Source organism: Lactuca virosa, chromosome 4, assembly GCF_052849685.1.
Source record: "Lactuca virosa cultivar CGN04683 chromosome 4, Lactuca_virosa_CGN04683_v6, whole genome shotgun sequence".
NCBI lineage: Eukaryota > Viridiplantae > Streptophyta > Magnoliopsida > Asterales > Asteraceae > Lactuca > Lactuca virosa.
The window spans coordinates 533515117-533541919 of NC_136429.1; the positions used below are offsets into that span (position 1 = coordinate 533515117).

Sequence of the window (26803 nt, forward strand, 5' to 3'; positions counted from 1 at the left end):
CTCGTTACTTCTGAATCCCTTCTGACTCACCGAGTCACTCACCCAACTCGGAGAGTCACCCACTGATCTGAGTCACGGGACAACCCGCTCCGACTCGTCGAGTCTGTTCCTGGACTCGGCGAGTTCATTCCATGCACAACCTCAAACATCCTTCTGAGGTCATATCCATTCCTCTAATCCATAGATCTATCATTCCCAAACCCAATAACCATGTAAAGTCTCTATCTTGATGCACATACAACATCCTTATGGTCATATATGATGATTTACCCCCAAATACCCTAACCCAAGGTCATAACCTCCATTGTTCTTCATAAAGCTTGATGAGTAATGCTCTCTGGACCTCTATGGATCTAGATCCAAAGCCTCATCACCAAAAGGGACTATTTGGACATCAAATCTAACCAACAAAGGGTCCAAGAAACCCTAAATCCATAGATGCATCATAAATCATAAGAAGAACCGAATTGCTACCTCAAATGTGATGATCTAAGCCTCAAATCCACAGAATAGCAACCTCCTTTGCTTCCTCTTGGCTTGGATCTCCTTCTTCTTGCTAATCAACACCACAAAAGTCAATAATGGCCTCCTTTCTCTCTCAAATCGCTCAATCACTCTAGGGTTTCTCTCTGTGAACAGGTAGCCGCAAATGGAGGACATAAGGGCCTTTAAATAGGTCCCAAACCCAAGAAATTAGGGTTTCTTTCATCAGCTCTGACTCGGCGAGTCACCCCCTGACTCGTCGAGTCCCCTCATTAAACACGTCATCCAGTCGCGACCAGACTCGACGAGTCTAAGCACCAACTCGTCGAGTCGCCTCACAAAAATGAAGAAATTACAACATAACTAATATACCTGGGAAACCGGGTGTTACAACACATCAAGGGTGAGTATTGTGAAGTTCATTCCTCGGGCGCTTCTCACCCTTAATAGGTTTTATAATCATTTTTTGATTATAAAAAGGGGGAGAAAATGGGTATTCGAAGCAACATTTTCGGGTATTCTTTGCGGATTTGAAGACCGATGATTACTTCGAGGGGGAGTTTTGGTCTTGATCGCGCTAGCTCGTTGGAAACTAAAGCCGGGGCATCCAATCCTAACTTTGAGGGGGAGAATGTTAGGGTGCAAAGTCACGCTTGGATGAGGCTTTACCCACTTGTATGTGTAATGGGTTGCCTTTCCTTTATAAGGAAGTGAGTGGCACTCATTTTATGTAAGGAACTATTTGGAGTGTTAGACTAGAGAAAGAAGTTGTGTACAAACCCATTTGTATATCCTTTCTAGATCTAATATGAGCTTACAAAGAATTATTTACTCCTTGTGTTCTTGAGTTTGTATGATGATTCACTAGATCTTTTCTAATTCCGCACATGCCATCATAATCAACACCACTACAGTACGGGCGGTGCAACCCGGTGATCATACACCATAAAAGGAAAAGCTCGGCTTTCGTGGTCTCGAGCTGCGCATAAATAATATTGCATATAATTTTCAATGCAATTTTAAGGACCGGATGGACTATACCGGTCTGGACTGATTGGGCAGAATCATAAGACGCCAGACCGGTGATGGAATACCAGAACTCGCGGACGTCAAAGGTGGGAGCGGGGACTAAAGGGGTAATGGGGGCATGAAAAATAGTGCATAACTGGTCTACATGCACAGTGTGTGGGGTACTGAAAATACGAAAATCAACGTTCCCCTCGTGGTTGACCTCACTGAGAGTAGCTAGGAACTCTCTGGTCAACAAGGGGCAGGTGGAAATTCTGCAATCAATAAACGTTCCCAGCCAATATTGGCGAAAAGGGCGTGAACTCCATTATAAATATGGAGCTCCTGCATGAGTGCACGGCTGGGGGCCCAAAGCTGGGGAATAATCTCACGGTCTAAAATCCGCTGATAACGGTCAACTGCAGCCTATGAACCTAGATCCACAGTGACATTGTCCACCTCGATAGTATATGACGGCTCTGTGGTGTCAACATGTCGACGGGAACGAGAAGTCCTAGGGGGCATTTTTTTCAGGTCACAAAAATTGGGGCAAGACAGGCACAATTTCCAAGTAAAAATCAAAATCAAGCTAAATAAATGATATCTAACTACTCCCAAGCGGATACGCAAGCCCGCACAAATATATAACAAAAACAAAAAATTTCAGTTTCAGAACGAAAATATCTGACTGTGCGCTGAGCAGCAGTATATTTCTCGCCCGAAAAAAATTTTGAGTTTTGAAATTCTGTTCGGATGATTCTCTTCTAAATGGCATCGGGAGCAAACCTATCTACTTTTCGTGTCCAACGGGTAAGTAACGGAGCGTAGATATGAAAAAGAAACTCACAAAAATTCAAATGAACATATGAACAAAATGAGATTTTCTACAAATTTGAACAGTTAAATCATGATTTCGTTACCGTAAAGATGTTCAAGGCGTAAAATAGAAGAGATTGATACCTTTTTTTCTAGATTTGGACGAAAAACGAGCGATTTGGGTGTTGGTTGATGGAAGAACTCGAAAATGAGAGAGTTTCAGAGAGTTTTTTCTAAGTGTGGTGGATACAAATGAGGGCTGCGACCATATTTATAGGGAAAATCAAACCTGCGACCGCAAAGGCTATACCTGCGATCGCAGGTTCTTCAATTATACCTGTTTGGCACGAAACTCGAGGATCTAACGGTCATATTAACGGTAACATTATACTTGCAACCGCAAAGGGTAAACCTGCGATCGCAGGTTCTTAAAATATGGCTGAAATCGATTTTTTTTACGTCAAAATGTGATCGCAAGGGTAAAACCTGCGATCGCAGGTTTGCTATTTTCTCAATTTTTTGTTCTTTTTCGAGCCAAGGGTAGAATCGTGATTATTTTTGATACATGCGATCGCAAGGACTGCACCTGCGATCGCAAGTTTGCTTTTTTCGTGAAAAACGACCAAAAAAATCCTCGATTGCGTGTTGCGACCCTAATATGTATAACCTGTGATCGCAAAGGCTATACCTGCGATCGCAGGTTCCACCAAAACCTTATTTTTCAACTTTTTGCAAAATCTCTATGTTCCTTTTTATTTTGAAAACATGATTCAATTCAAAAGAAACATCCTAAGTAACTAAAAACACACAAAAATTAAGAAGTCGCAAAATAAAATGAAACAAATGCCCGGGTTGCTTCCCGGCAAGCTGCCCATTTTTACTGTCGTTGGCTCGACATTGTTACTTGGTTTCTTTAGTTGCGGTAAGTCGGGACCTCGACTACCTCCACTTCATCATTTGTGACTTGAAACCCTTCGTAGAATGGTTTGAGACGATGACCATTTACCTTAAAGATTTTTCCTGTTTGTTCACTCTTTATTTCTATAGCACCATGATCAAACACGTTAGTAACAACAAAAGGCCCCACCCAACGAAACCTCAATTTACCAGAAATAAGTTTGAAACGAGAGTGATATAAGAGTATCTTTTGACCGGTAGTAAATACCTTTCGCGAGATCATCTTATCGTGAAACGCTTTCGTCTTCTCTTTATAGATTGCCTCGTTCTCGTAAGCATCATTCCTAATTTCTTCTAACTCTTGAATATCTAATCTTCTTTTCTTACCAGTCGCATCCATGCTCATGTTCAAGTTTTTGACAGCCCAGTATGCTCGATGCTCTAACTCAACCGACAATCGACAAGGTTTACCAAAAACGATTCTATATGGTGACATACCTATAGAAGTTTTGTATGTTGTCCGGTGAGCCCATAACGCATCATCCAATCGAATACTCCAATCTTTCTTGACCGGATTGATGGTTTTCTCTATAATGCCCTTTATCTGTATGTTTGAAGCTTCAGCCTGCCCGTTGGTTTGCGGGTGATATGCTGTGGACACCCGATGTGTGACATCATATTTCTTGAGGACTGCTTCGAGGGTGCGGTTGCATAAATGCGTGCCCCGATCACTAATAATTGTTTTTGGTGTCCCAAACCTAGCGAATATATTTGTCTTGACAAAATGAACTACAACCTTGGCATCGTATGTTCGCGTAGCTTTTGCCTCGACCCATTTGGACACGTAATCCATAGCAAGTAAGATGTACACAAACCCAAAAGATGGCGGAAACGGACCCATGAAATCTATGCCCCAAACGTCAAAGATTTCACACACTAATATTGGAGTAAGTGGCATTTGATTACGGGAAGGGAACGACCCGGTCATTTGACACCTTTCACAAGTCTTGCAAAACAGAAAGGAATCACGAAAAATATGAGGCCAATAAAGACCGCTGTCCAAGACCTTGCGTGCGGTTCGTTGTGGACCATAATGCCCTCCACAAGCTTCTGAATGGCAGAAAGTCAGGATTGACTTGACTTCATCTTCAGGCACACATCTTCTAATTACCTGATCAGCACAGTGATTCCATACATATGGCTCGTCCTAGACATATCTTTTCGCCTCCTTCTTTATTTTATCTTTCTGAGCCCGGGTAAGATCTCAAGGGAGTTCTCTGGAGACCAAGTAGTTCACTATATCAGCAAACCAAGGAGGGTTCTGAACAGCAAACAGATGTTCATCAGGAAATGTTTCACGAATAGGTGTCGGGTCTTCAGGTGGAGTGAGTCGGCTCAGATGATCAGCTACCAAATTTTCTTTTCCACTTTTGTCCCTGATCTCTATGTCAAATTCCTGAAGCAGCAGAATCCATCTAATCAACCTTGGCTTTGAGTCTTTTTTAGCAAGAAGGTACCGTATGGCTGCATGGTCAGAAAATATTATGACTTTTGTGCCCAACAAATACTGCCTGAATTTTTCCAATGCAAAGACGATTGACAGCAACTCCTTTTCTGTGGTGGAGTAATTTTCTTGGGCATTATCTAGGGTTTTTGATGCATAATATATAACATGGGGAACCCGGTCTTTTCTCTGCCCTAGAACAGCTCCAACAGCAGTGTTACTGACGTCACACATAATCTCGAATGGTAAACTCCAATCTGGGGCTGAATGATGGGGCAGAAGTAAGAAGATTTTTCAGCACATCAAAAGCCTTCTTGCAATCTTCATTGAAGTCAAATTCAGCGTCTTATTGCAGCAACTGGCACATGGGAACTGATATCTTTGAAAAATCTTTTATAAACCTCCTGTAAAACCCTGCATTACCAAGAAAGGAACACGCTTCCCGAACATTCTTCGGGTAGGGTAAGCTCTTTATAATATCTATTTTTGCTTTATCGACTTCCAAACCTTTTTTTGAAACAATATGTCCTAGAATCAGACCTTGGTCAACCATAAAGTGACATTTTTCAAAATTTAAGACCAGGTCTGTTTCTATACATCTTTGTAAAAATTTTGTAAGGTTTTTCAAGCAAATATCAAAGGAGTCTCCATAGACGGTAAAATCATCCATGAAGACTTCTATGGTATTTTCGACATACTCAGAAAATATACTAACCATACACCTTTGAAAGGTGGCGGGTGCGTTGCAGAGTCCAAAGGGCATACGTGTATAGGTGAATGTCCCGAAAGGGCAGGTGAAAGTCATTTTCTCCTGGTCTTCTGGAGCGACTGGAATTTGATGGAATCCTGAAAATCCATCCAAGCAGCAATAGTGGGATTTTCCAGCAAGTCTCTCTAACATCTGATCTATGAATGGGAGAGGAAAATGATCTTTCCGGGTGGCTGCGTTTAATTTCCTGTAATCAATACAAACGCACCATCCGTTCTGAACACGAGTTGGGACCAGCTCTCCTTCTTTATTTTCCACCACTGTCACTCCAGCTTTCTTGGGAACAACTTGAACTGGGCTGACCCACTTGCTGTCAGAAATAGGGTATATCATCCCAGCATCCAGTAACTTCATAATTTCCTTTTTTACCACCTCCATCATTGGTGGGTTTAATCTATGTTGGGCTTCCCGCGAGGCTTTATAATCTTCTTCCATCAAAATTTTGTGCATGCACAGAGATGGGCTGAGTCCTTTGATATCTGCTATCGTCCACCCAACTGCACTTTTATACTCCTTAAGAATTCTGATCAGCTCTAACTCTTCTTTTTCTGACAGCTTCTTGGATATGATAACTGCTAATGTTTCTTTTTCTCCCAGGTACGCATATTTCAGATGTTCTGTAAGTGTCTTCAGTTCCAAGATGGGAGCTTGCACTACATAAGGAAAAAGCTTGGAATCAGATACTGGTAATTTAAGGGTTTGGGTACCATACCTCAACTTTTTGTGCTGGTCCATATGAGCTGCCATTTCTTGAACCTCTTTATCAACAACATATTTTTCTGATAGAACTTGAGCTGCATTAATAGACAAATTTTTGTGGAGCACTAATGCTAGTGACTCACGGTTAGCAATCTCAAAATATTCTACAGATAATGGTTCAATTACATCAATGAAATTAAGGGCTGAAACATCATCAGGATAACGCATGGCATCATAAATATTGAAGTTGATAACTTCACCATCAAATTCCATTGAAAGGGTACCATCATAAACATCTATTTTGGTTCTTGCAGTTTTTAAAAATGGTCTCCCTAAAAGAATGGAACCTGAATTTGGTGAGTCGTCATCTCCCATATCCAAAACATAGAAATCAGCTGGAAATATGAGTTCATTCACTTGAACCAAAACGTCTTCCAGCACACCTTTTGGGTGCACCAGAGAACGATCAGCCAATTGAATGATGACTCCAGTTCTTTTTAATGTCCCTACCCCGATAGTTTTAAAAAGTGAATATGGCAAAACATTTATAGAAGCTCCTAAGTCCAACATAGCTCGTGGCACTGAAAGATTCCCCAACTTGCAAGGAACAATAAATACTCCTGGATCCTTACACTTTGGGGGTAGCCTTTTCTGTAAAACAGCTGAAACATTTTCGCTTACTTTAACTGTTTCGTTACCTTTTAATTTTCTTTTTGAAGTACATAACTCTTTTAAAAATTTAGCATATCGGGGTAGTTGTTTAATCGCATCAAGAAGGGGAATGTTTACCTCAACTTTTCTGAAGAAATCCATGATGTCTTTGTCTTCCTTTTCTTTTTTCGTGTTTTCCAGTCTTTAGGGAAAAGGAGGAGGAGTTATTTTCACTTCAGTTTCAGCAGGTCCGTCTTTTTTCTGCACCTCTTCAGTTGCCTCAGATTCTTGCTCAACCACGATCTCTTCTTCCTCATCTACTTGCTGATCTGGTCCTTTGTAGTTTTTACCACTTCTGAGAGTGACAGCACAAGCATTGTGCTTAGGGTTTTTCTCAGTCTGAGACAGGAATTTTCCTTGAGCTTGTGCTTCTAATTTGCTCATGGAATTCGCGAGTTGTGATACTTGCTGCTCCAGATTTTTGATGTTGGACTTTGTTTCATTCTGAAAATCTTGGGTACTGGTAGCAAGACTTTTAACTATGTCTTCCAAATACATGCTGGAACTACTAGCTTGTGACTGAACAGGTGGTTGGTGAAAATTACTTTGATGCTGATTCTGCTGAAAAGATTGCTGAAACCCTGGTGGAGCTTGATATTGGTTTCTTTGCTGAAAGTTCTGTTGAGGTCTTGGCTGTAAATTGCTATTTTGAGGCCCTCCCCAAGCTTGGTTATTGCGATGTTGATCAAATGGCCTTTGCTGAAATCCTCCCATAGCTTGCACATATTCATTTTCTTCCTGAAGTAACGGGCACATATCAGTTGGGTGCCCAGTTTTGCAGCAGATCCCGCAAGGTTTGACCTTTGGCTCAACACCTTTTTCTTTTGTCAACAAAAGGACAGCTTTGGTCAATTCTGAAATCTGAGATTCCAGGTGGGCATTACTCATCGCTTTGACTCCTCTTGGGTGGTCTGGGTACCACTCTTCTTCAGTTGCTGAATGTTTTGATTCATTGGCCAGCTTCTCTATCAATGCCCTAATCTTTGTTGGTGTCATGTCTGAAAGTGACCCTCCACTTGATGCATTTATAAGTCGCCTCTCCATAGGTATCAATCCTTCGCAGAAACACTGATACAACTGGTAATCACTAATGCCATGTTGCGGGCACCGGACTAGCAGCTTCTTGAATCGCTCCCAATAAGTGTGGAGAGCTTCTCTTTTGCCTTGCTTCACACCTAGAATTTCTCTGCGCAAATTTGACACTTTGGCCTCGGGAAAATATTTTTCTAGAAAGAGTTTGGCGAGTTCATTCCAGCTTGTTATTGAACCAGAAGGGAGGTCATATAGCCACTCCTTGGCTGCATCTTGAACTGAGAAGGGGAACGCCCTTAATTTGATCTGGTCTTCAGTGACTGTATGGAGCTTCATTCCAAAACAAACGACATGGAACTCCTTGAGAAATTTGTGAGGATCTTCATTTTCAAGGCCTCGAAATGGGGGCAGCAGATGAATTAAGCCGGATTTGAGCTTAAAGTTCTGAGCTTCAGGAAAGGTGATACACAGAGGTTGCTGGGTAACCTCTTGTGTTGCCCACTCGCGGAGAGTCTTTTCAGCTTCATCTCCGTTGTCACTCATGATGAAGTCTGATTCAGTTTCAGTTTCAGAGGAGTCTGTGAGTTCGAGTTCGTCTGAAGATGATGGAGGTAAGTTTTGATTGGGCTGTTAACGGGTGAGGTAGGTGGTGCTTTTGGAAAAAGTGGAAATGGGCTTCAGGTTCGTTCCACAAGGGAGTGCCTTGTGGTATGGGTGTGTTATAGTGAGATGGGGGGATGAGGCTGAGGTTCCTGCTTGTTGCTTCCGAAATTTTGCCTCCTTCCTTAGCTTCCTAGCAGTCTTCTCAATCTCTGGATCAAAAATCAGATCACATGTACGTGAAGATCTTGGCATAAAACTATTAGTGTTTTACCGTGTCCCCGGCAACGGCGTCAATTTGTTAAAACCGTTGTCGTACACGATTTAAAAAAATAAAAGTATAAAATAACTGCTTTATTTCACTAATAAATAGTACGGGTAAGCAGGGTCAGATCCTCAGGGACACGTCCTAAAGTTACACCTCTTTGCGCAAGGCGTGAACAAATTCTTGACAAATGCAATAAACATGAAAGGGGGGGGGGGTTGTGAAAATTAAACTAACAGAAATCGGAAATGACAAGAAAACGACTAAAATTAAAGTGATGTAAATTCAAATAAAAGAAAGCAATTTCAGTTTCGCGGTGACACCCCTAATCGTATAATTAATCTTCAACACAATATTTGACTATGCACTTGTTTAAACTGGTACTAGGGTTCATTAACAAGCTCTAATGACCTCTATTACAAAATTCATTTAATCAAAATAAGTTCTTTGAGTAAACCTAACTTTTTACTAGATAACCAAACAAGCTCTTGATTAACAAAGAAAAGTTGCATTAGACACAGTGTAATTCCCAGTAAAGTTCAATACCTCTCACAAGCTCGGAGGCGTTAAAACTTGCTTGATCATTTCATATTAGACTTAACCCTAATTTCAGAATTAACCTAATATTTGTCACTTGTACTAATTAATCTAGACAATTATGGATCTAAATAATTAGATGACTAGAATGATTCACAAACAATTAAAGTGGCCAGCAGAAATTGAAATCAAAATCAAACACTATATTTAACATAGAAGTGATCAAACTAAACAGTATTCATAGTCACACATCGTGCCTAATGATTAATCATACGAAAAGGTTAAGTCTTGTGAAACTGAAATCTAGGTTTTTAGCCTGACATGACTAAAAACGAATTACAAACAGTGAAAATAGAATCCATATGATAAATCTTACTAAACTACTGATAGAAATTGAATCGTCTCCTTCAGATTTGATTTCTTCTCTTGAAAACCTCCGAAAATCGCCTCTGAATCGTCAGGAATCGCCAATTAGGGTTACAAGGAAAATATCAGGTTGTATTTATACGTCTAGCTGTCAAAACGACGTACCTGCGATCGCAAGGGCTGAACCTGCGATCGCATGTATCACAAAAAGTGGCATGGGATTCTTTAATGAAGTACATTGCTATTTCGAGACTATTTGGCCAACCTGCGATCGCAAAGGCACAACCTGCGATCGCAGGTTCTCTTTTCTTTCTCTTCTGGTGAACTTCATGCCTCGACAAAGGCTCGGGACCAACCTGCGACCACCCTGCGATCGCATGAAGAAACCTGCGATCGCAAGGACAGAACATGCGATCGCAAGTGGTGTTTTTCAGCTGTTTTGTAACATCCCAAGTTCAGGAGCATGAGTTCAGGGGAGTAAAATGTAATTTGGGAAGTGATGAACTCGGCGAGTAGGAGCTTGACTCGCCGAGTCGGGTCGTGAGTCGGGCATGAGTTAAGTGACCGGACTCGCCGAGTCGGAGGCTGGACTCGACGAGTCCGTGCTGAAAGGAGAAACCCTGTTTTTCAGGGTTTGCACCCTATTTAAAGGACCTTATGTCCTCCCCTCAGCCTCTTATTGTCCATTTGAGATCCAGAGAAACCCTAATCGTGAGAGGCTCCATTATTGAGAGGATTGAGGTTTGGAAGAAGAAATTAGTGAAGAGAGGTTGGAGGAATTCAAGAATAGCATCAATAGAGCTTGTGGATCTGAGATCTATTCAGTTTGGGCATATTCCAGGGGTAAGGAACCATCATCCTTAAGCCTTTTTCCTTATTGTTCATCCATGGGGGTTGTTTTGGGATTCTTTAGCAATTTAGAGATCCATTTCGAGTATAGAGACTAGATATGAGGTTGCAACTTCAGATCTAGGTCGTTTTGGAGCTATGAAGTCAGAAAGCATCAGCCATGGGGCTTGATTTAGAGTATCTTTGTCCCAAAACCCTTTGATAGCTTGGTTTGAGCTTGTTGAGCTTTGCAAGCATGTAAAGTTGGAAACTTTACGTGTGAATCTAGCCCTAGGAGTCCAGATCTATGTATTGGAAGCATTGGAGTGGCCTGAGATCGTCTGCATGAATAAGTCCCATTTGGACTCGGCGAGTTGGTAGAACAACTCGGCGAGTCGGATGAAGATTGTCTTGGACTCGGCGAGTCTGGTCGTGAAACCCTAACCTTTCCTGGTTTGAGTCGTGAATCGGTGAGTCGAGGGATGACTCGGTGAGTTGAGCAGGATGGGACTCGATGATGGATGAACTCGACGAGTCTTGGGGTGACTCGGCGAGTTGAGTCGTGAATGAGAGTTTTCTGAGTATGGGAACTCGACGAGTCAAGGGTTGACTCGCTGAGTAGGGTCAACCAGGAAGGTTGACTTTGACTGAGGACTTGGACTTTGACCAAGGGTTGACCAGTTGACTTCCAGGGGTATTTTGGTAATTATGGACATTTACTGGGTTCTGTTATTTGATATGGATCAGTGGTGGAGTTCGTGTCGGTGATTGGAGCAGCGTGATCTTATTCTTCAGTCAGCAGTTGCAGGTGAGTTATCCTCACTTTATCAACAGGGTCTAAGGCACCAGGGCCGGCCCTTTATTGGATTGTAATCCGGGTAGTAGTTTGATGTGTTATTGCTTTGCTATGTTGATATCCTGGTAATTAGGATGGTATATGTTAGTGACCGGTTAGGTCGGTATCCTGGTTAGGATGTTGCTATGCTATGTGATCTGCTAGATCGGTTTGATTAGTTGAGAATGGTTATATGACTATATGTTTATGTGCACATGATTGTTTGGACTGGGGTTGGATTGAGGCAGGTCCTACTTTGTGCTGTAGGCCAACATACCCAGGGCGGACCGGTTAGACCGAAGGCCCAGCGAGTGGTCCGGATAGGCTGAAGGCCCCAAGAGGGCGGACCAGACTTGCCGAGGCTCGGAGAGTGGACCAGGTAGACTGAAGGCCCGGTGCGGGCGGACCAGTCAGATTGTAGACTCAGAGAGTGGACCAGGTGGACTGAAGGCCCGGTGCGGGCGGACCAGTCACACTGTAGACTCGATATGCATGGCTGTTCTGTGTTATGATATGATATGTTATGTGTATGGTATTGTGGTTGGTATTTTGGGGGTAACTCACTAAGCTTTCGGGCTTACAGTTTCAGTGTATTGTTTCAGGTACTTCAGGAGATCGTGGCAAGGCGAAGGCGTGATCGTACCGCTCCTCATTTTGTGTTGATGTTTCTGGGATACTCTGATAATAATTGAAACGAAAACCTTTTTTGTAATGAATTAATGTTAATGGGTTGTTTTTGAAAAGTTTAAATTTGGCTTGAATTTTATGGATGTCACAAGTTGGTATTAGAGCCTTGGTTTGAGTGAATTGGAGGAACACTCGTGTGAATCCAGTCTCAAATCAAGGAGAGTTTTCAAAAGAGAATTTAAAATGGTTTTCAAAATAAGTAAAAGAAGATGCGGAGGTACGATCAGCCAGAGCCAGTAAGTGGACCCCAAAATACCACACGAGTTATTTGATTATGTGATATTTTAGAACAGCATGCTAGTACTAGGCTAGGGATCTTCAGGAATTGCATGATAGAATTGCCTGATTATATGATGCCTGCTAGCCTAGGGTTCTCTTCTGATGGAATTGACATCATTACTGCAGTTATTTAGTGTATGCATCATAGTTATACATAATTAAGATCTTATAGCCTGAGAATGTTTGATTTAGCCTTTTGTTCTGTTCTTGTTTGATTGGGAGCTTAGGGTAGAATTGGATATTCGAAAGTCTATTGGGTCCAGTATTATGTATGACTAGCATACACTAGTACTGTAGGGTTGGTGGAAGTTTCATGGATGGGTGAGTTGTGTGGGACCAGTAGGTCGGTTATGAGGTAGTTAGCAGTTCCTCTAGAGGTGAGGATTGAGTGTTGCTATTTATGATTATCGCTAGGGTGTTGTGATGATACTTGATATAAATATGGGTAGGTGTGGAAGGTAGTATGGGCCCGTACTACTGAAAGCACAGGACCCATACGCATATCAAGGAAGTCACAACCTCTAGGGTTGAGTTGAGAGTTGGTTCCCGGGATATTGGGAGAGCATCTGATATTTTGTGGTGTATTTTGCAGTATGGTGGTTACGAGGCATGCTGGGAGTGGATCCGGATCAGGATCGGGTGCAGGAGAGGGAGGTCAGGGTGGATCAGCGCCACCCGAGACCATTGGTCAGATGAGTACGGACGAGTTGGATGCCAGGATTCGTAAGATCCTGCATGATGAGATTGCTGCTATGTTCAGGGCTGAGATGCCGGAGATGTTTGGGTCGATCAAGACCGCCATGGTTGAGTACTTTGATGAGCGTTATGCAGCTCTTGCAGAGACGGCTGCCGCGGCAGCTGCAGCGGCTGTAGCAGCGGCAGGTGGAGGAGCCGGTCGAGGGTTTCAGTATCGGGACTTCGATAATACAAAGCCCCCTACTTTTGATGGAGTTCAGGATCCGATCATTACGATGAGATGGTTGTCGGACGTGGAGGGTTGTTTCTTCACGTGTTCATGCCCTGCAGATCAGAGGGTGAGGTGTGCTCTGAACCTCTTGAGGCTCGGGGCGAAGGATTGGTGGAGGTTGACCACGGGATCTTATTCTGATGCGCAGCGGGCTGCGGTTACATGGGATCAGTTCCGAGAGATGTTCAGTACTCGCTATGTTCTGCAAGTTGAGAGGGAGAGATTAGCTCAGGAGTTCCTGGAGCTGAAGCAGGATTCCGAGTCGGTGACGGAGATCACCAGGGTGTTCAGAGAGAGGGCGATGTTTTGCCCTGAGTTTGCTTCTGAGCATGCGCAGATGTCCCGATATCTAGGTATGCTCAAGAGGGACATCAGGCAGTTTGTGTCTACGCAGAGGTGCGAGACATTGTTGGAGTTGCAGGAAGCCGCTAGGCGGCGTGAATTGGAGATCGAGTTGCAGTTGCGTGAGCAGAGGCAGGCCCCGGTGCAGTCGCAGCTGGCACCGAAACGGTCCAAGACCGTTGATTTCAGATTGGGCAGTCAGAGCAGCCGCACTTGTGAGAAGTGAGGGAAGGGTCATGCCGGAGCTTGTAGGTCCGGTGGTGCGTGCCGCAAGTGCGGGAGAGAGGGGCATTACGCGAGGGATTGTCGGCAGTCAGCCCCAGTTCAGGATATGAGGATTTTCTATCAGTGCCATCAGGTTGGTCACATGAGGGCCAACTGTCCACAGCTGGTTGGGAGGTCGGTGCAGGCTCCAACACCGGCCACGTTGAGGATTACTGGCGGGGGCCAGGGTGGAGCGGAGCCTCCAAGGGCTCAGGGGCGCGCTTTTCAGCTTACTGCAGAGGAGATCAGGACAGAGCCAGATGCAGCTGCGGGTATGTTTCCTTTTCGTTATCTTGTTATTTTGTGGTTATTTTGGAGTATTGTATATGCTAGTCTTGTTCGCATGATTTATAGTGTGGTATATGTCCGTCCTTTCGCCTGGATTATCTTTTGGTAAAAGGGTTTAGTAGTTGTGGGTTGTAGTTGGTTAGCATCCGAGGGATTGATGGTCAGGATTGGTTGTGTGGTCTTGTTGCCGGGTATAGCATTTGCAATGTGAGAAGTGTTTAGCTGGGAGTTGAACTCCCTTGGAATTCGAGAGGTGCAATGTCGGGAGAACAGTTTTATGAAGGTTACTCGTTCAAGGAAAGCGGTTTATGGATAAGGGAGGTATGGAATAGAGATGATTGTCTTATGCCAGATGAGTCACCGGTAATTGAAGGTCAGTGTTCTAAGTGGGGGAGAATTGGAAGATTCTCCGAAGGATTGATAAGCGTTAGAATTTGTTTAGCTGTGTGAGATTCAGCAGTATTTCAGTTAGTCATGAGTGTGGGCTGGTATGAGTAAGTGACAGACAGATGGGTCGGGGTACAGACCAAGGTTTCTGAAAAGGTGATTGGTTAGTGAGAGGCCTGGGATTAGGCCGGGATCTGAGTATTGGAATGGAGTTAGAGTTCGGAACCCCTAGAGGGCTAGAACAGTATGTACGGGAGGGTTTCCCAGGATGGATAGTTCGGGGTGATGAATGATAGTTCGAGCGGTCCGGGAAGACTGAAGGCCGGTAGGCGTACCAGTCAGGCCGAAGGCTCGGAGAACGGTCCAGACATGCTGAAGGTTCTGAGAGTGGTCCAGATGAACTGAAGGCCTGGTAAGGCGGTCCAGTCATGCTGAAGAATCTGTATGTGTTGGTAGATCTGTATGAGGAGATGAATTGAGCATGTTGCGATGCAACAGGTAAGTCTGACCCCGGGTATTGATCATGTTAGTGGAAGGTAGTGCAAGGACCCGAGAGTCCTGGTGAGCAGTTTCAGAACATGTGTGATGCATGAAGTAGCGGTTACTCTACCAGAGATAATGTTGAGGAGGGGCATGAGTGCCGTGGCACTTGCTCGAAGTAGCAAGGTTGGTTGGTAGATTTCCTTGGATAAGGAAAGGGAAAGGTATGTAGCTCCGAGAGGGAGTGTTGGTTACGGAAGTGAAAGTAATAGCGGGAATGGATGATCGAAGTATTTCGGTTATGGTTGTGGGCATGGTAATTGTGCCAGTGGTATGGATGCACATCCGGGTAGGGTGTCTGATGAGGTAACGGAAGGATTTCCGGTGGTGTAGTACTGGAGGAGTTCAGAAGGGATGCAAGGATGGAGCCTTGGGTTCTCGGTGCGTTTGTGATCAGAAGGTCATGTATGTGGTGGTGAATCATCCTGGGGATGTCTAGAGGTATTGTCAGTGAGTCGGGTTTTTCCAACCCGAGGATACTAGAGCAGGTTCGGCATATGTATGCGATTGTAGAGGAGAGCTCATGGGAGTTGCTCGGGAGCTAAAGGATGTATCATCCTGTCAGCATGGAAAGAATAGAGTTGGATTCGGAAGGGAAGCGGGATAAGTCCCAGCAGTGAATTCGATAAGGATATGCTAAGCGAGGAAAGGGATAACAGTTGGTACCAAGTTAGGACCCGGTGGTTAAGGGTGATATCTAGTGTTGCAAGAGGTAAGTGATTCTGTGTCTGGAGGGTGATGAAGGTGTTATCGGATAATCGTTGGTTGATCAGTGTTATTGTCAGAGAAGGAGCCGATGGTCGGCTTGAGGAAGTTGTTATGACTCTGTAGCGAGGAGTTGAATGTTATTGGGGTGATAGCAGTGGTTGGAAGGATCTGAGTCAGTTGAGATCCGAGATTGCATTGTGGGGTTATGATTGCGGATTGAGTGCTGCAGCAGGCTTCGAGGTCGAAGCCTAATTTAAGTGGGGGAGAATTGTAACATCCCAAGTTCAGGAGCATGAGTTCAGGGGATTAAAATGTAATTTGGGAAGTGATGAACTTGGCGAGTAGGAGCTTGACTCGCCGAGTCGGGTCGTGAGTCGGGCATGAGTTAAGTGACCGAACTCGACGAGTCCGTGCTGAAAGAAGAAACCCTATTTTTCAGGGTTTGCACCCTATTTAAAGGACCTTATGTCCTCCCCTCAGCCTCTTATTGTCCATTTGAGATCCAGAGAAACCCTAATCGTGAGAGGCTCCATTATTGAGAGGATTGAGGTTTGGAAGAAGAAATTGGTGAAGAGAGGTTGGAGGAATTCAAGAATAGCATCAAGAGAGCTTGTGGATCTGAGATCTATTCAGTTTGGGCATATTCCAGGGGTAAGGAACCATCATCCTTAAGCCTTTTTCCTTATTGTTCATCCATGGGGGTTGTTTTGGGATTCTTTAGCAATTTAGAGATCTATTTCGAGTATAGAGACTAGATCTGAGGTTGCAACTTCAGATCTAGGTCGTTTTGGAGCTATGAAGTCAGAAAGCATCAGCCATGGGGCTTGATTTAGAGTATCTTTGTCCCAAAACCCTTTGATAGCTTGGTTTGAGCTTGTTGAGCTTTGCAAGCACGTAAAGTTGGAAACTTTACGTGTGAATCTGGCCCTAGGAGTCCAGATCTATGTATTGGAAGCATTGGAGTGGCCTGAGATCGTCTGCATGAATAAGTCCCATTTGGACTCGGCGAGTTGGTAGAACAACTCGGCGAGTCGGATGAAGATTGTCTTGGACTCGGCGAGTCTGTTCTTGGACTCGGCGAGTCTGGTCGTGAAACCCTAACCTTTCTTGGTTTGAGTCGTGAATCGGTGAGTCGAGGGATGACTCGGTGAGTTGAGCAGGATGGGACTCGATGATGGATGAACTCGACGAGTCTTGGGGTGACTCGGCGAGTTGAGTCGTGAATGAGAGTTTTCTGAGTATGGGAACTCGACGAGTCAAGGGTTGACTCGCCGAGTAGGGTCAACTAGGAAGGTTGACTTTGACTGAGGACTTGGACTTTGACCAAGGGTTGACCAGTTGACTTCCAGGGGTATTTTGGTAATTATGGACATTTACTGGGTTCTGTTATTTGATATGGATCAGTGGTGGAGTTCGTGTCGGTGATTGGAGCAGCGTGATCTTATTCTTCAGTCAGCAGTTGCAGGTGAGTTATCCTCACTTTATCAACAGGGTCTAAGGCACCAAGGTCGGCCCTTTATTGGATTGTAATCCGGGTAGTAGTTTGATGTGTTATTGCTTTACTATGTTGATATCCTGGTAATTAGGATGGTATATGTTAGTGACCGGTTAGGTCGGTATCCTGGTTAGGATGTTGCTATGCTATGTGATCTGCTAGATCGGTTTGATTAGTTGAGAATGGTTATATGATTATATGTTTATGTGCACATGATTGTTTGGACTGGGGTTGGGTTGATGCGGGTCCTGCTTTGTGTTGTAGGCCAACATACCCAGGGCGGACCGGTTAGACCGAAGGCCCAGCGAGCGGTCCGGATAGGCTGAAGGCCCCAAGAGGGCGGACCAGACTTGCCGAGGCTCGGAGAGTGGACCAGGTAGACTGAAGGCCCGGTGCGGGCGGACCAGTCAGACTGTAGACTCAGAGAGTGGACCAGGTGGACTGAAGGCCCGGTGCGGGCGGACCAGTCACACTATAGACTCGATATGCATGGCTGTTCTGTGTTATGATATGATATGTTATGTGTATGGTATTGTGGTTGGTATTTTGGGGGTAACTCACTAAGCTTTCGGGCTTACAGTTTCAGTGTATTGTTTCAGGTACTTCAGGAGATCGTGGCAAGGCGAAGGCGTGATCGTACCGCTCCTCATTTTGTGTTAATGTTTCTGGGATACTCTGATAATAATTGAAACGAAAACCTTTTTTTGTAATGAATTACTGTTAATGGGTTGTTTTTGAAAAGTTTAAATTTGGCTTGAATTTTATGGATGTTACATGTTTTCGTTCGTCGTTCCTCCTTCCAAGTAATTCTCGATCATTTCCCGGTATCCCTCCTTGGTCCAAACTTCAACTAAGCTCCAAAGCATCCAAATACGCATCCACAAAAGCATACTGAACTCGTGCAATCATCCATGTGCTCCAAATAGCCTGAAAAGTCATAACAAACGTAAGCAGTACGGGCATTCTTTAAAATAATCATGAAACACGAAACACGAAAGAATAATCGGGAATTAGTTAGCTTTTCATAGTGAAATACGTAGGAAATTGTGCTAAAATATGCATATAAAATGCATCTAACACTTACCCTTTAATATGAAGCTTCAAGAACACCCAAAATAAGGCTAAAAATTCGTGGTTGAGGGGCTGATTTTTAGAGAGAGAAAGTCAGGTTTCTAGAGAGAAGAGAGAAATTGAGATTCAGTCTCTCTGGATAGACCATCTCTCTCGTCATCGCTTTCAGTCTATACTTCATTAAAATCGGCCACAAAACTCCCGAAATGATGTCTAACATCTGGAAAATGAACTGCAAAAATCTCTCCCAAAGAAATGTACCTAAGGTCGGTTTTTCTCTCTCACATTGACAAGCAAAATCTGACATCGGGATTTTGCATAAGGAGCAATAATGAGTGAGAGAGAGAGAGAAGGAGAGGAGGAGTGTAGAGGTTGTGTGTAGCATCCCAAATTTCGAGTCCAAAAATTTCATTTAAAAATACTAATTATAAGTTCATTCATAAGAAACTTGTAAAATATATATCATGTCTGAAAACCCAAATCACATCATAGTAACATGTCAGAGTACAATCCCAGAACATCCATAGTGCGGAAAACAAAGAGTGTGTGTGTGATATGTCGCTACCGCGCCGGCTCCTTCCCCTTCGCTGAAGAGGTACCTGAAACCAAAACTGTAAACTGTAAGCACAAAGCTTAGTGAGTTCCCCCATCATACCACATACCATACAATCACATAACATACGTACTGCCGGGCAATTCTGGGGTGCCCGACCTACCCGGTACGGCCATTTTGGGGTGTCGACCTACCCGTGTCAAGCCATTCTGGGGTGCCGACCTCCCCGTGTCAAGCCATTCTGGGGTGCTGACATACCCATGTCAAACCATTCTGGGGTGCTGACCTACCCATCGGTCCTAACAACCGAACTTGGGGACTATTCTGCCCGTACTACCGCTATCACATATAACGTATCATGCCAGCATATAAACATATCATCAAATACTGTCAGACATATCTGGGGTGCCTGACCTACCCTTCGGCCCTGACAACCGAACTCTACTACTATCACATATAACATATCATGCCAGCATATAGCATATCAGGTAGTAGCGAACCTAGATGACATCACAAAGACAATCATCTAACATACAACTCCTACTGGTGGGCCGGCATTGTGGCCTTAGACCCACCGCTACTGGAAGGTAACTCACCTCGTAAAGTTGACTGCCGAAAGTCTGCTCGGAAAATCTTTGTCTGCTGCTGCTCCGGAAATCCTCCGGCTACAATCCCCACAGAACACTCAGTCAGAAACTGATATCTACTCTTAGGGTAAAATAATTGTTTTACCCCCAACCAAGTCCAAGTCAAAGTCAACTTCCAACTGACCAGACTCGCCGAGTTGGGCCGCCAACTCGTCGAGTCCTTCTCCTTTACTCGTTCTTAACCACGACTCGACTCGTCGAGTTTGGCAATGACTCGACGAGTTCCCCTCCTTTAAGATCCTCAATGAACCTTCTTCCGACTCACCGGGTCGGATGAACACTCGTCGAATCCACCCTCATCTGATGAACAAGTCCTGACCTTGACTCGCCGAGTTGTATGAACAACTCGTCGAGTCCTATGAACTCCGGGACTTCAGTCTATCCAAACACTTGGGTCACTCCCCTGGACCCTCTAAAACCTCCCTGACCCTCCATTGGGTCTCCTTCACTCGTAACAGAAAGGGAAGCCTAACCTCGGACTCGCCGAGTTCCAAGAACAACTCGCCGAGTCGGAGTTGGCCACTTCTAATCCTTCGATTTCCAGTGTACAACTCTTGTCCACAAGATAGATCTAGGCCCCTAAACTCGATCTAGCACGTAAAGTTTCGAACTTTACGTGCATGCATGGGACTTTTGAGCCAAAAGTGTGACATCCCCATTTTCACGGCCAGAAAAGACCGATTTTGTTTATGCTTTATAAAAATCAGAGTACCTCTTTTAATAAAAATGTTGCGGAATTTGTTCCCAGAAAAACATGATAAATATGTAATCAAAGCATTTCCTAAGAAATGTATTTTTCTTCATTTTCAAAACATTGGGATGTCATCGTCAATACCGAAACATAAGCATAAACAGAACTTACATTCATTTACACTAGTGATCTACATCTCTTTTAAATCTCTCAGTGCAAAATAGCTTCGTATCGACACCTGTGATACAAATAAGCTGGAGTGGGTCAGGTTGGGAAACCTGGTGAGTACATAGGGTTTTCAACCCACAATAATATAATTATTATATTTAAACATCAAACAATCAACCCAATTACCCATCCCCATTATCTTCTTAAGGATTTACCCTAAGAATCAACTAATCCTTGTCCATTCATTCCTAAGGATCATCCTAAGGAAACGACATGAAGTCCATTGTTGCCAATGACACAGTGGTCGAGCGCAACTGCTAATATTATCACTTAGGCGCAGCTGCCAGAATTGTGACATTCTCCATGAGGCGCTTCTGCCGGTATTGACCTTTAAACGCTACTGTTATGGTCATAAGGCTCTCTATTAGGCACAGCTGCCGATATTGTCCTTAGAGCGCAGCTGCTAGGACGTTTACCGTAGATCATAAACATCTACAGGTTGTGGCGCAGCTGCCAGTGCTCATCTATAGGGTACTAGGTCCATTGCTGCCAATGTTCACCTATAGGGCACTAGGTCCATACTACTAAAGTTCCTTTATATCATCTTTCATCCCCCATCACTCATCTACCCATGTTTTACCCAACACATTTTGTAGATATAAAATACGTATACAGTTTAAAACATTTAAAACATGTATAAAAATCCTTCACCCAACATAGACAGCAAGTATTCAGATAGTATGCACACATAGCACGTAATTTATATTAAATACTCCATATCTATGTGTAAGATGAAAGGGACTATGCACTCACCTGATTAGGTGGTGACTCTGCACTTGGGCAGCACTTCATTATCTTAAAATAATTTCCTTCGGACAAAACCTAGTATCAATATCACTAGGGTTTAGTCTGACGTTAACCTTGACTAATTAATAGTCTAGCTATTATTATTATGATATAAGCGTTAACACAATACTTTTCACCCACTATATACAGACGAGGCCAGACATGGAACACCAGAGGGCAGGATCATTTCGGCATATAAGCACTTATGAATCCACCAACCCAAGCGGCCCTCCAAATATTTATTATAAGTTCATAATAACAATACTAATTTTAAATATAAGCTATACTTAAAGTAGGGCAAGCATAACTTACTTGCAAGGGGGCTTTAGCTAGGAGCCGAGCTCTGCAGGGGCAGAACTTCGCCGCTGAATCTTTCTTAGAAAGATTCGTGCAGCGCTTCAGCGCTCACCTTACTATACTAAACTACAGAAAGAGAAGTCGAATCACTAGGGACCGAAATGCTCGGGGGATAAGAAGAGAAAGACTCTTGAATCAAGAGAATGGTGCAAGAAATATGAGAGCCCAAGGCTCTTATTTATACTAATTGAATTTTCAAAAACTACCCTCCATAATTACTTAATGACCTTATAGTTATATAAACAACTAAACACCCCTTTATAATATTATTTTAAATAGATTTAGCGATATTTGTACTAAACTAATGTCGAAAGAACTCAACATTAGTCTTATAATGACCGTATCGTCGATACCTTTCTAATGATATATACATATGTATATATATGTTTACGTATATATGATTTATACTTTATTTTAATACGTAAATATGTTATTATAATTTGTAACTCGTTCATACGAACTCCGTTTTTGATGTTCTTTATATCCACGCGTAGGTGAGACCGTACCCTACAACTTTCGTTTAGACTCCGATGGCTAATTTTAACTTTATTTTTTTGTCCATATTTTTATAAAATTAAATAATTTTGCTAAAATCATAACTCTCTCATACGGACTCCGTTTTTGGCATTCTATTTCTCAAAATTCCTATTTTAAGGAGTACTACGATTTTTGTTTTGGTGACATTAGCTAAAAGTCAACCATTCTCTGTCTAGTTTTTTACGTCATGCATTCGTTGTGCACGGCTGACTTTTATATTTTATAAAAATCTTATCTAATTCACACGGAGTCAGATTTCTACGAAATTTATATTTTCAGGATCGGGAAGACGTATACTTTCTAAATATATAATAAAATATATATATTTTTTGACGCACTTATTTTTACTATTTACGGACGATTCGGCTGATTTTTCCAATTATATTATATTATAATAATTATGAAACACATAATATTTATATAATTCTTCTTTATTAAGTCAAATAGATTACAATTGTCGGCCCTAACTATTAATTTGGTTAAGATTATATATCCTTGATAATGTTTTATAAAAAAAAGATTATTTTTAACACTTATTTATTTTAATTGACAAGCCCAAATCTACGGGCGTTACAAAAAGGCTCTCAAAATGACTCCTTATGTTGCATGGGACCTTCCTTGGGTGCAAAAGCAACTCAAATCTGCTTTGTGACTCCATCCAAGACTTAGATCTGAAGTCTTGACCCCCAACCATGTATGCAATCATGGTTGGCCACCTAATTTGGCTTAAAAAGCCCTAAATCTTCCCCAAAAAGGGATCTAACAAAAGAATGAGCAAGGTACAGACTTTATACCTTTCAAGGACTGGAAATGATGCACCAAACTCGAATCCTTCAGTCTCCTCTTGATCCTTCAATGCTCTTCCTTCTTCCTTGAGGTCACAATCCACAAAAATCACTCAAAAGCCTTAGATTTTGCACCAAAACACTTAGGGTTTACAAGAGAGGGTTTCTGTGAGCATAAAGGGACGATGGAGGTTGTATAAGGTGGTTTAAATAGGGTGCAAACCCTCAGATTAGGGTTTTGCCCAGTCAGAGCCTACTCGTCGAGTCCGGGACCCGACTCGACGAGTCCATCATTTAAATCACGTGTCTCAACCCGCTTCTACTCGGCGAGTTGGGCCTTCAACTCGCCGAGTCCCAGGCCAAAAATGTAAAGTTACTTGGATGAAATACATACCAGGAATCAGGTGCTACAAATCTGTTGGATATAGTGTCTAAGTCCATAACTTTATTTGGTATGTACTTGACCCGACCCGGCATGGTCCATTTGGGTTGCATGGCATTGCAATACTTGGATAGACTAAATGAGAGAATAAGGCACTTAGGATTATTAATATATTATAAGTTCTAATATATTAATAATAGTATTATTTAATTAGTATTGATCAAGTATTAATCTAGTATTAATTTGGTGATCAAAGTGAGACTAATTAAATATATAGGGTTGATTATGACAATCATCAATTCTTTTATGGTGGATTAATGATCCATGGTTTGTGGGTTATGGATGTAACCATATGGAGCTCCATGGATAGTCCATGGGAGTTACAAACCCATGGGTCATGAGAAATCAAGAGTCATGACAATTAAGGGCATTCATGTGCAAACCCTAATTGTGACAACACTATAAAAGGAACCCTATGGCTAGCAAAATCGTGACCTAGTGGACCTAGTGTTACTAGAGAGGGCATAACCGATTTTGAGTGCTAGTAGTATTCTCTCAAGTTATTCCAAGTCTTGTGGTGTTGTGTGAAGCATTTGAGGCACAACATTTGGGGTGCTAGGCTCACAAAGTCTTGAAGGAATCCAAGCAACAACAAGGTATGTATTTCTACTAGTTTTTATGTTTTATGTAATCCCCATGCCATGCTAGCTAGGAAATAACCTTGAAAAAGAAATTTGCATGTATATAGAGAAAACATAGATTCAAGGTTATTAGGGTTGCATGTACACTTAGGAAGTGTTAGAATGCTCAAAACCCATCAGTGGTATCAGAGCCTAGGATTGTTTTCTGTATACTTGATGCAAAACTGCTTAAAAATCGAAAATTCTACACTCTGACGACTGGACTCGCCGAGTCCATGGGGAGGACTCGCCGAGTCCATGAACAAATTCATTCTACTCGCCGAGTAGAATAATGCACTCGGCGAGTAGGAGCGTGCTGGGCAGTTTTTTCGAGTTTTGTTGCTGGAAATGGATTAAGATCATTATCCCAATCTGTTTTGGACTTGTAAAATCTGTTTTTCAAAATGATAATGATTATGTTAACCCATTTTTGCAAGACTTTTATCAATTTTCAAGTATTGTATATAGTTATATGATTTCTTGAAATTGCTTGACATGAATTTGTGTTCTTATGAGTTTTTAGAAGATCATAGGAATTATATGTAACCTCCATGTATGTTTAATTCATGATCTTAATGGAAATGATGGTGTCCATAACTTGTCCTCAAGTTATGGATAACCAAAAGTCACTTCTTTAAATTGTGATTAAAGAACTAAAGAAGTTTCATAAAATGAAGAGTCTTCATTTTATGAACCATTAAAACTCATAAGTTACAAATTGAAGAGACTTGGAATAGTTTCAAATCTTGCCCTCAAGTTTTGGAATTTGAAAAGTCTTACACTTTAATACTTTAATTCCAAATTAAACGTTAGATTTTTAAAATGTTTAAAAATCAACACTTATATTATTATTATAATTTTATTATATAGATATGTATAAGAATATGTCATTCTTACCGTTAGTAGGCCTCATTCACGAAGCCGGTCTATAAGGGGGGTATAAGGTTGTTGCCTATAAAATGGTGACTTAATGGGTGTCCACTCTCACCCACCGCTTCCTTGATCGGTGGAGGGTCGTTAGCCGAACGGGTAGGATACGACTTTAAATACTTGTTAAAAGTATAATGAATTATAAAGTAACTATACATTATAAATTCCCAATCTTAGTTACTTTAGGAAAATGTGAAATTGGTGCTAGCCCATAAAATTACACTTTGTACCTTACCAAGTCGTTAGTGGAGCGTGTGTGGTTAACCGGCACACTAACATGGACTAGTAAGAGTGGCAAAGGGTAACTTGACCTTATTATAGATCGGTGGAGCGTGTGTGGTTAACCGGCACATCGATTAGGTAATATTGTTGAGGGTACCAAGTCAATTTGTATGGTTATTCACACCTTGTTTGTGATCCTCGGCATCCCAGTCACAAACTTGAGAGGGCACAATCGAGATTCAAACATGCCATTGAAAAGTTCAATATATCTCAAAAGATCTAGGAGTTTCAAAACCAATAAAACCTAATAATAAAATATTTCGTTCTTATGGTGGAAATTGGTAAATCGTCATTTACCTACCTTCAAATATTTTATAGTATGGATTACGGCATCCCTCTTCCAACTATAAATAGTTTGTTGGATCCTAGCCTTAATATTTCATTTGGGTGAATTATTAAGGATTCCTAATCTAATGAAACTTGTCTTTCTTTCCTTTCAGATGTCTTCCAACAATGCTTCTGGCTCAAACCCAACAGGCTCCTTTTCCCTTATGAACTTGTGTGGTAAGGTCATCTTTGATGGATCCAATTTCAATGAGTGGATCAGAAACATCAGAATGATTACCCGCTATGAGGACAAAGAATATGTCCTCGATAGGGAGCTTAAGGTTGTGAATGAAGCCACTGCTACTCTTGAAGAGTTTGCGGAGTTTGTTGCACATGAAAAGGATGCTACTAAAGTAGCATGCATCATGATGGCCACCATGACTCCTGAACTTCAAAAATCCTATGAAGATTTCTACCCCTATGAGATGCACCTGGATCTGATGGAAAGGTACCATCAGAGCGCGCGTCAGGAGAGGTATGAAATCATCTCCTCCATGATAACCGCAAGGATGAAGGATGGTGAACCCATCACCGGTCACTTGCAGAAGATGCAAAGGTTCGTTGACCGGTTGCTGAAGCTGAATGTTGACTTTCCTAAGGAAATGGCGATTGACATCATTCTCCATTCCTTACCTCCAAGTTATGATCAGTTTCGTATGACTTATCATATGAACAAGGAGGAAGTCACACTTAGCAAACTTCAAGGACTCTTAAGGACAACTGAAAATGGCCTTAAGGGTAAAGCGGTTGCTACTTCTACTCCTTCAACAGCCCCTGTTCTGGCTATTGAGCAGGGAAAGGGTAAGAAGAGGAAAAGCCCTTCGAAGGGTACCAAGGGTAAGACTCTTGATGGTTCCTCTTCAAGTGGGACAAAGAAAGGTCCCATTACTCCTTCTTCAAACCCAAAGGAAGCACAGTGCTTCTATTGCCAGGATAAGGGACACTTCAAGCGAAGCTGCCCTAAATATCTGCAAGATGTAAAGGATGGGAAGGTTAAACCCACCCATGCAGGTATTTACACAATATTGTCTAATAACTCATCTAATGCTAATTCTTGGGTGCTTGATACAGGTTGTGGTATTCACATTTGTACTGATTTGCAGGCACTAAGAATAAGTGAGCAAGTGGAGCACGGGAGGATAAACTTAGTCATGGGCAACAGGAAAGCATCACCTGTTACCAAGATAGGAGTTTATTCTTTATTGCTTAATAATGGGTTAATGTTAGATTTGAATAAGTG

At 42.4% G+C, this 26803-nt stretch overlaps 1 protein-coding gene across 1 annotated transcript; it reads right to left on the reverse strand.

Annotated features, from left to right (window-relative positions):
• Window positions 1-7031: 7031 nt before the first annotated feature.
• On the reverse strand, window positions 7032-8462 carry LOC145107204 (uncharacterized). The gene has a single exon (XM_079044047.1). The coding sequence runs from the start codon at window positions 8460-8462 to the stop codon at window positions 7032-7034; it is 1431 nt and encodes a 476-aa protein (XP_078900173.1).
• Between the last annotated feature and the right edge of the window lie 18341 nt (window positions 8463-26803).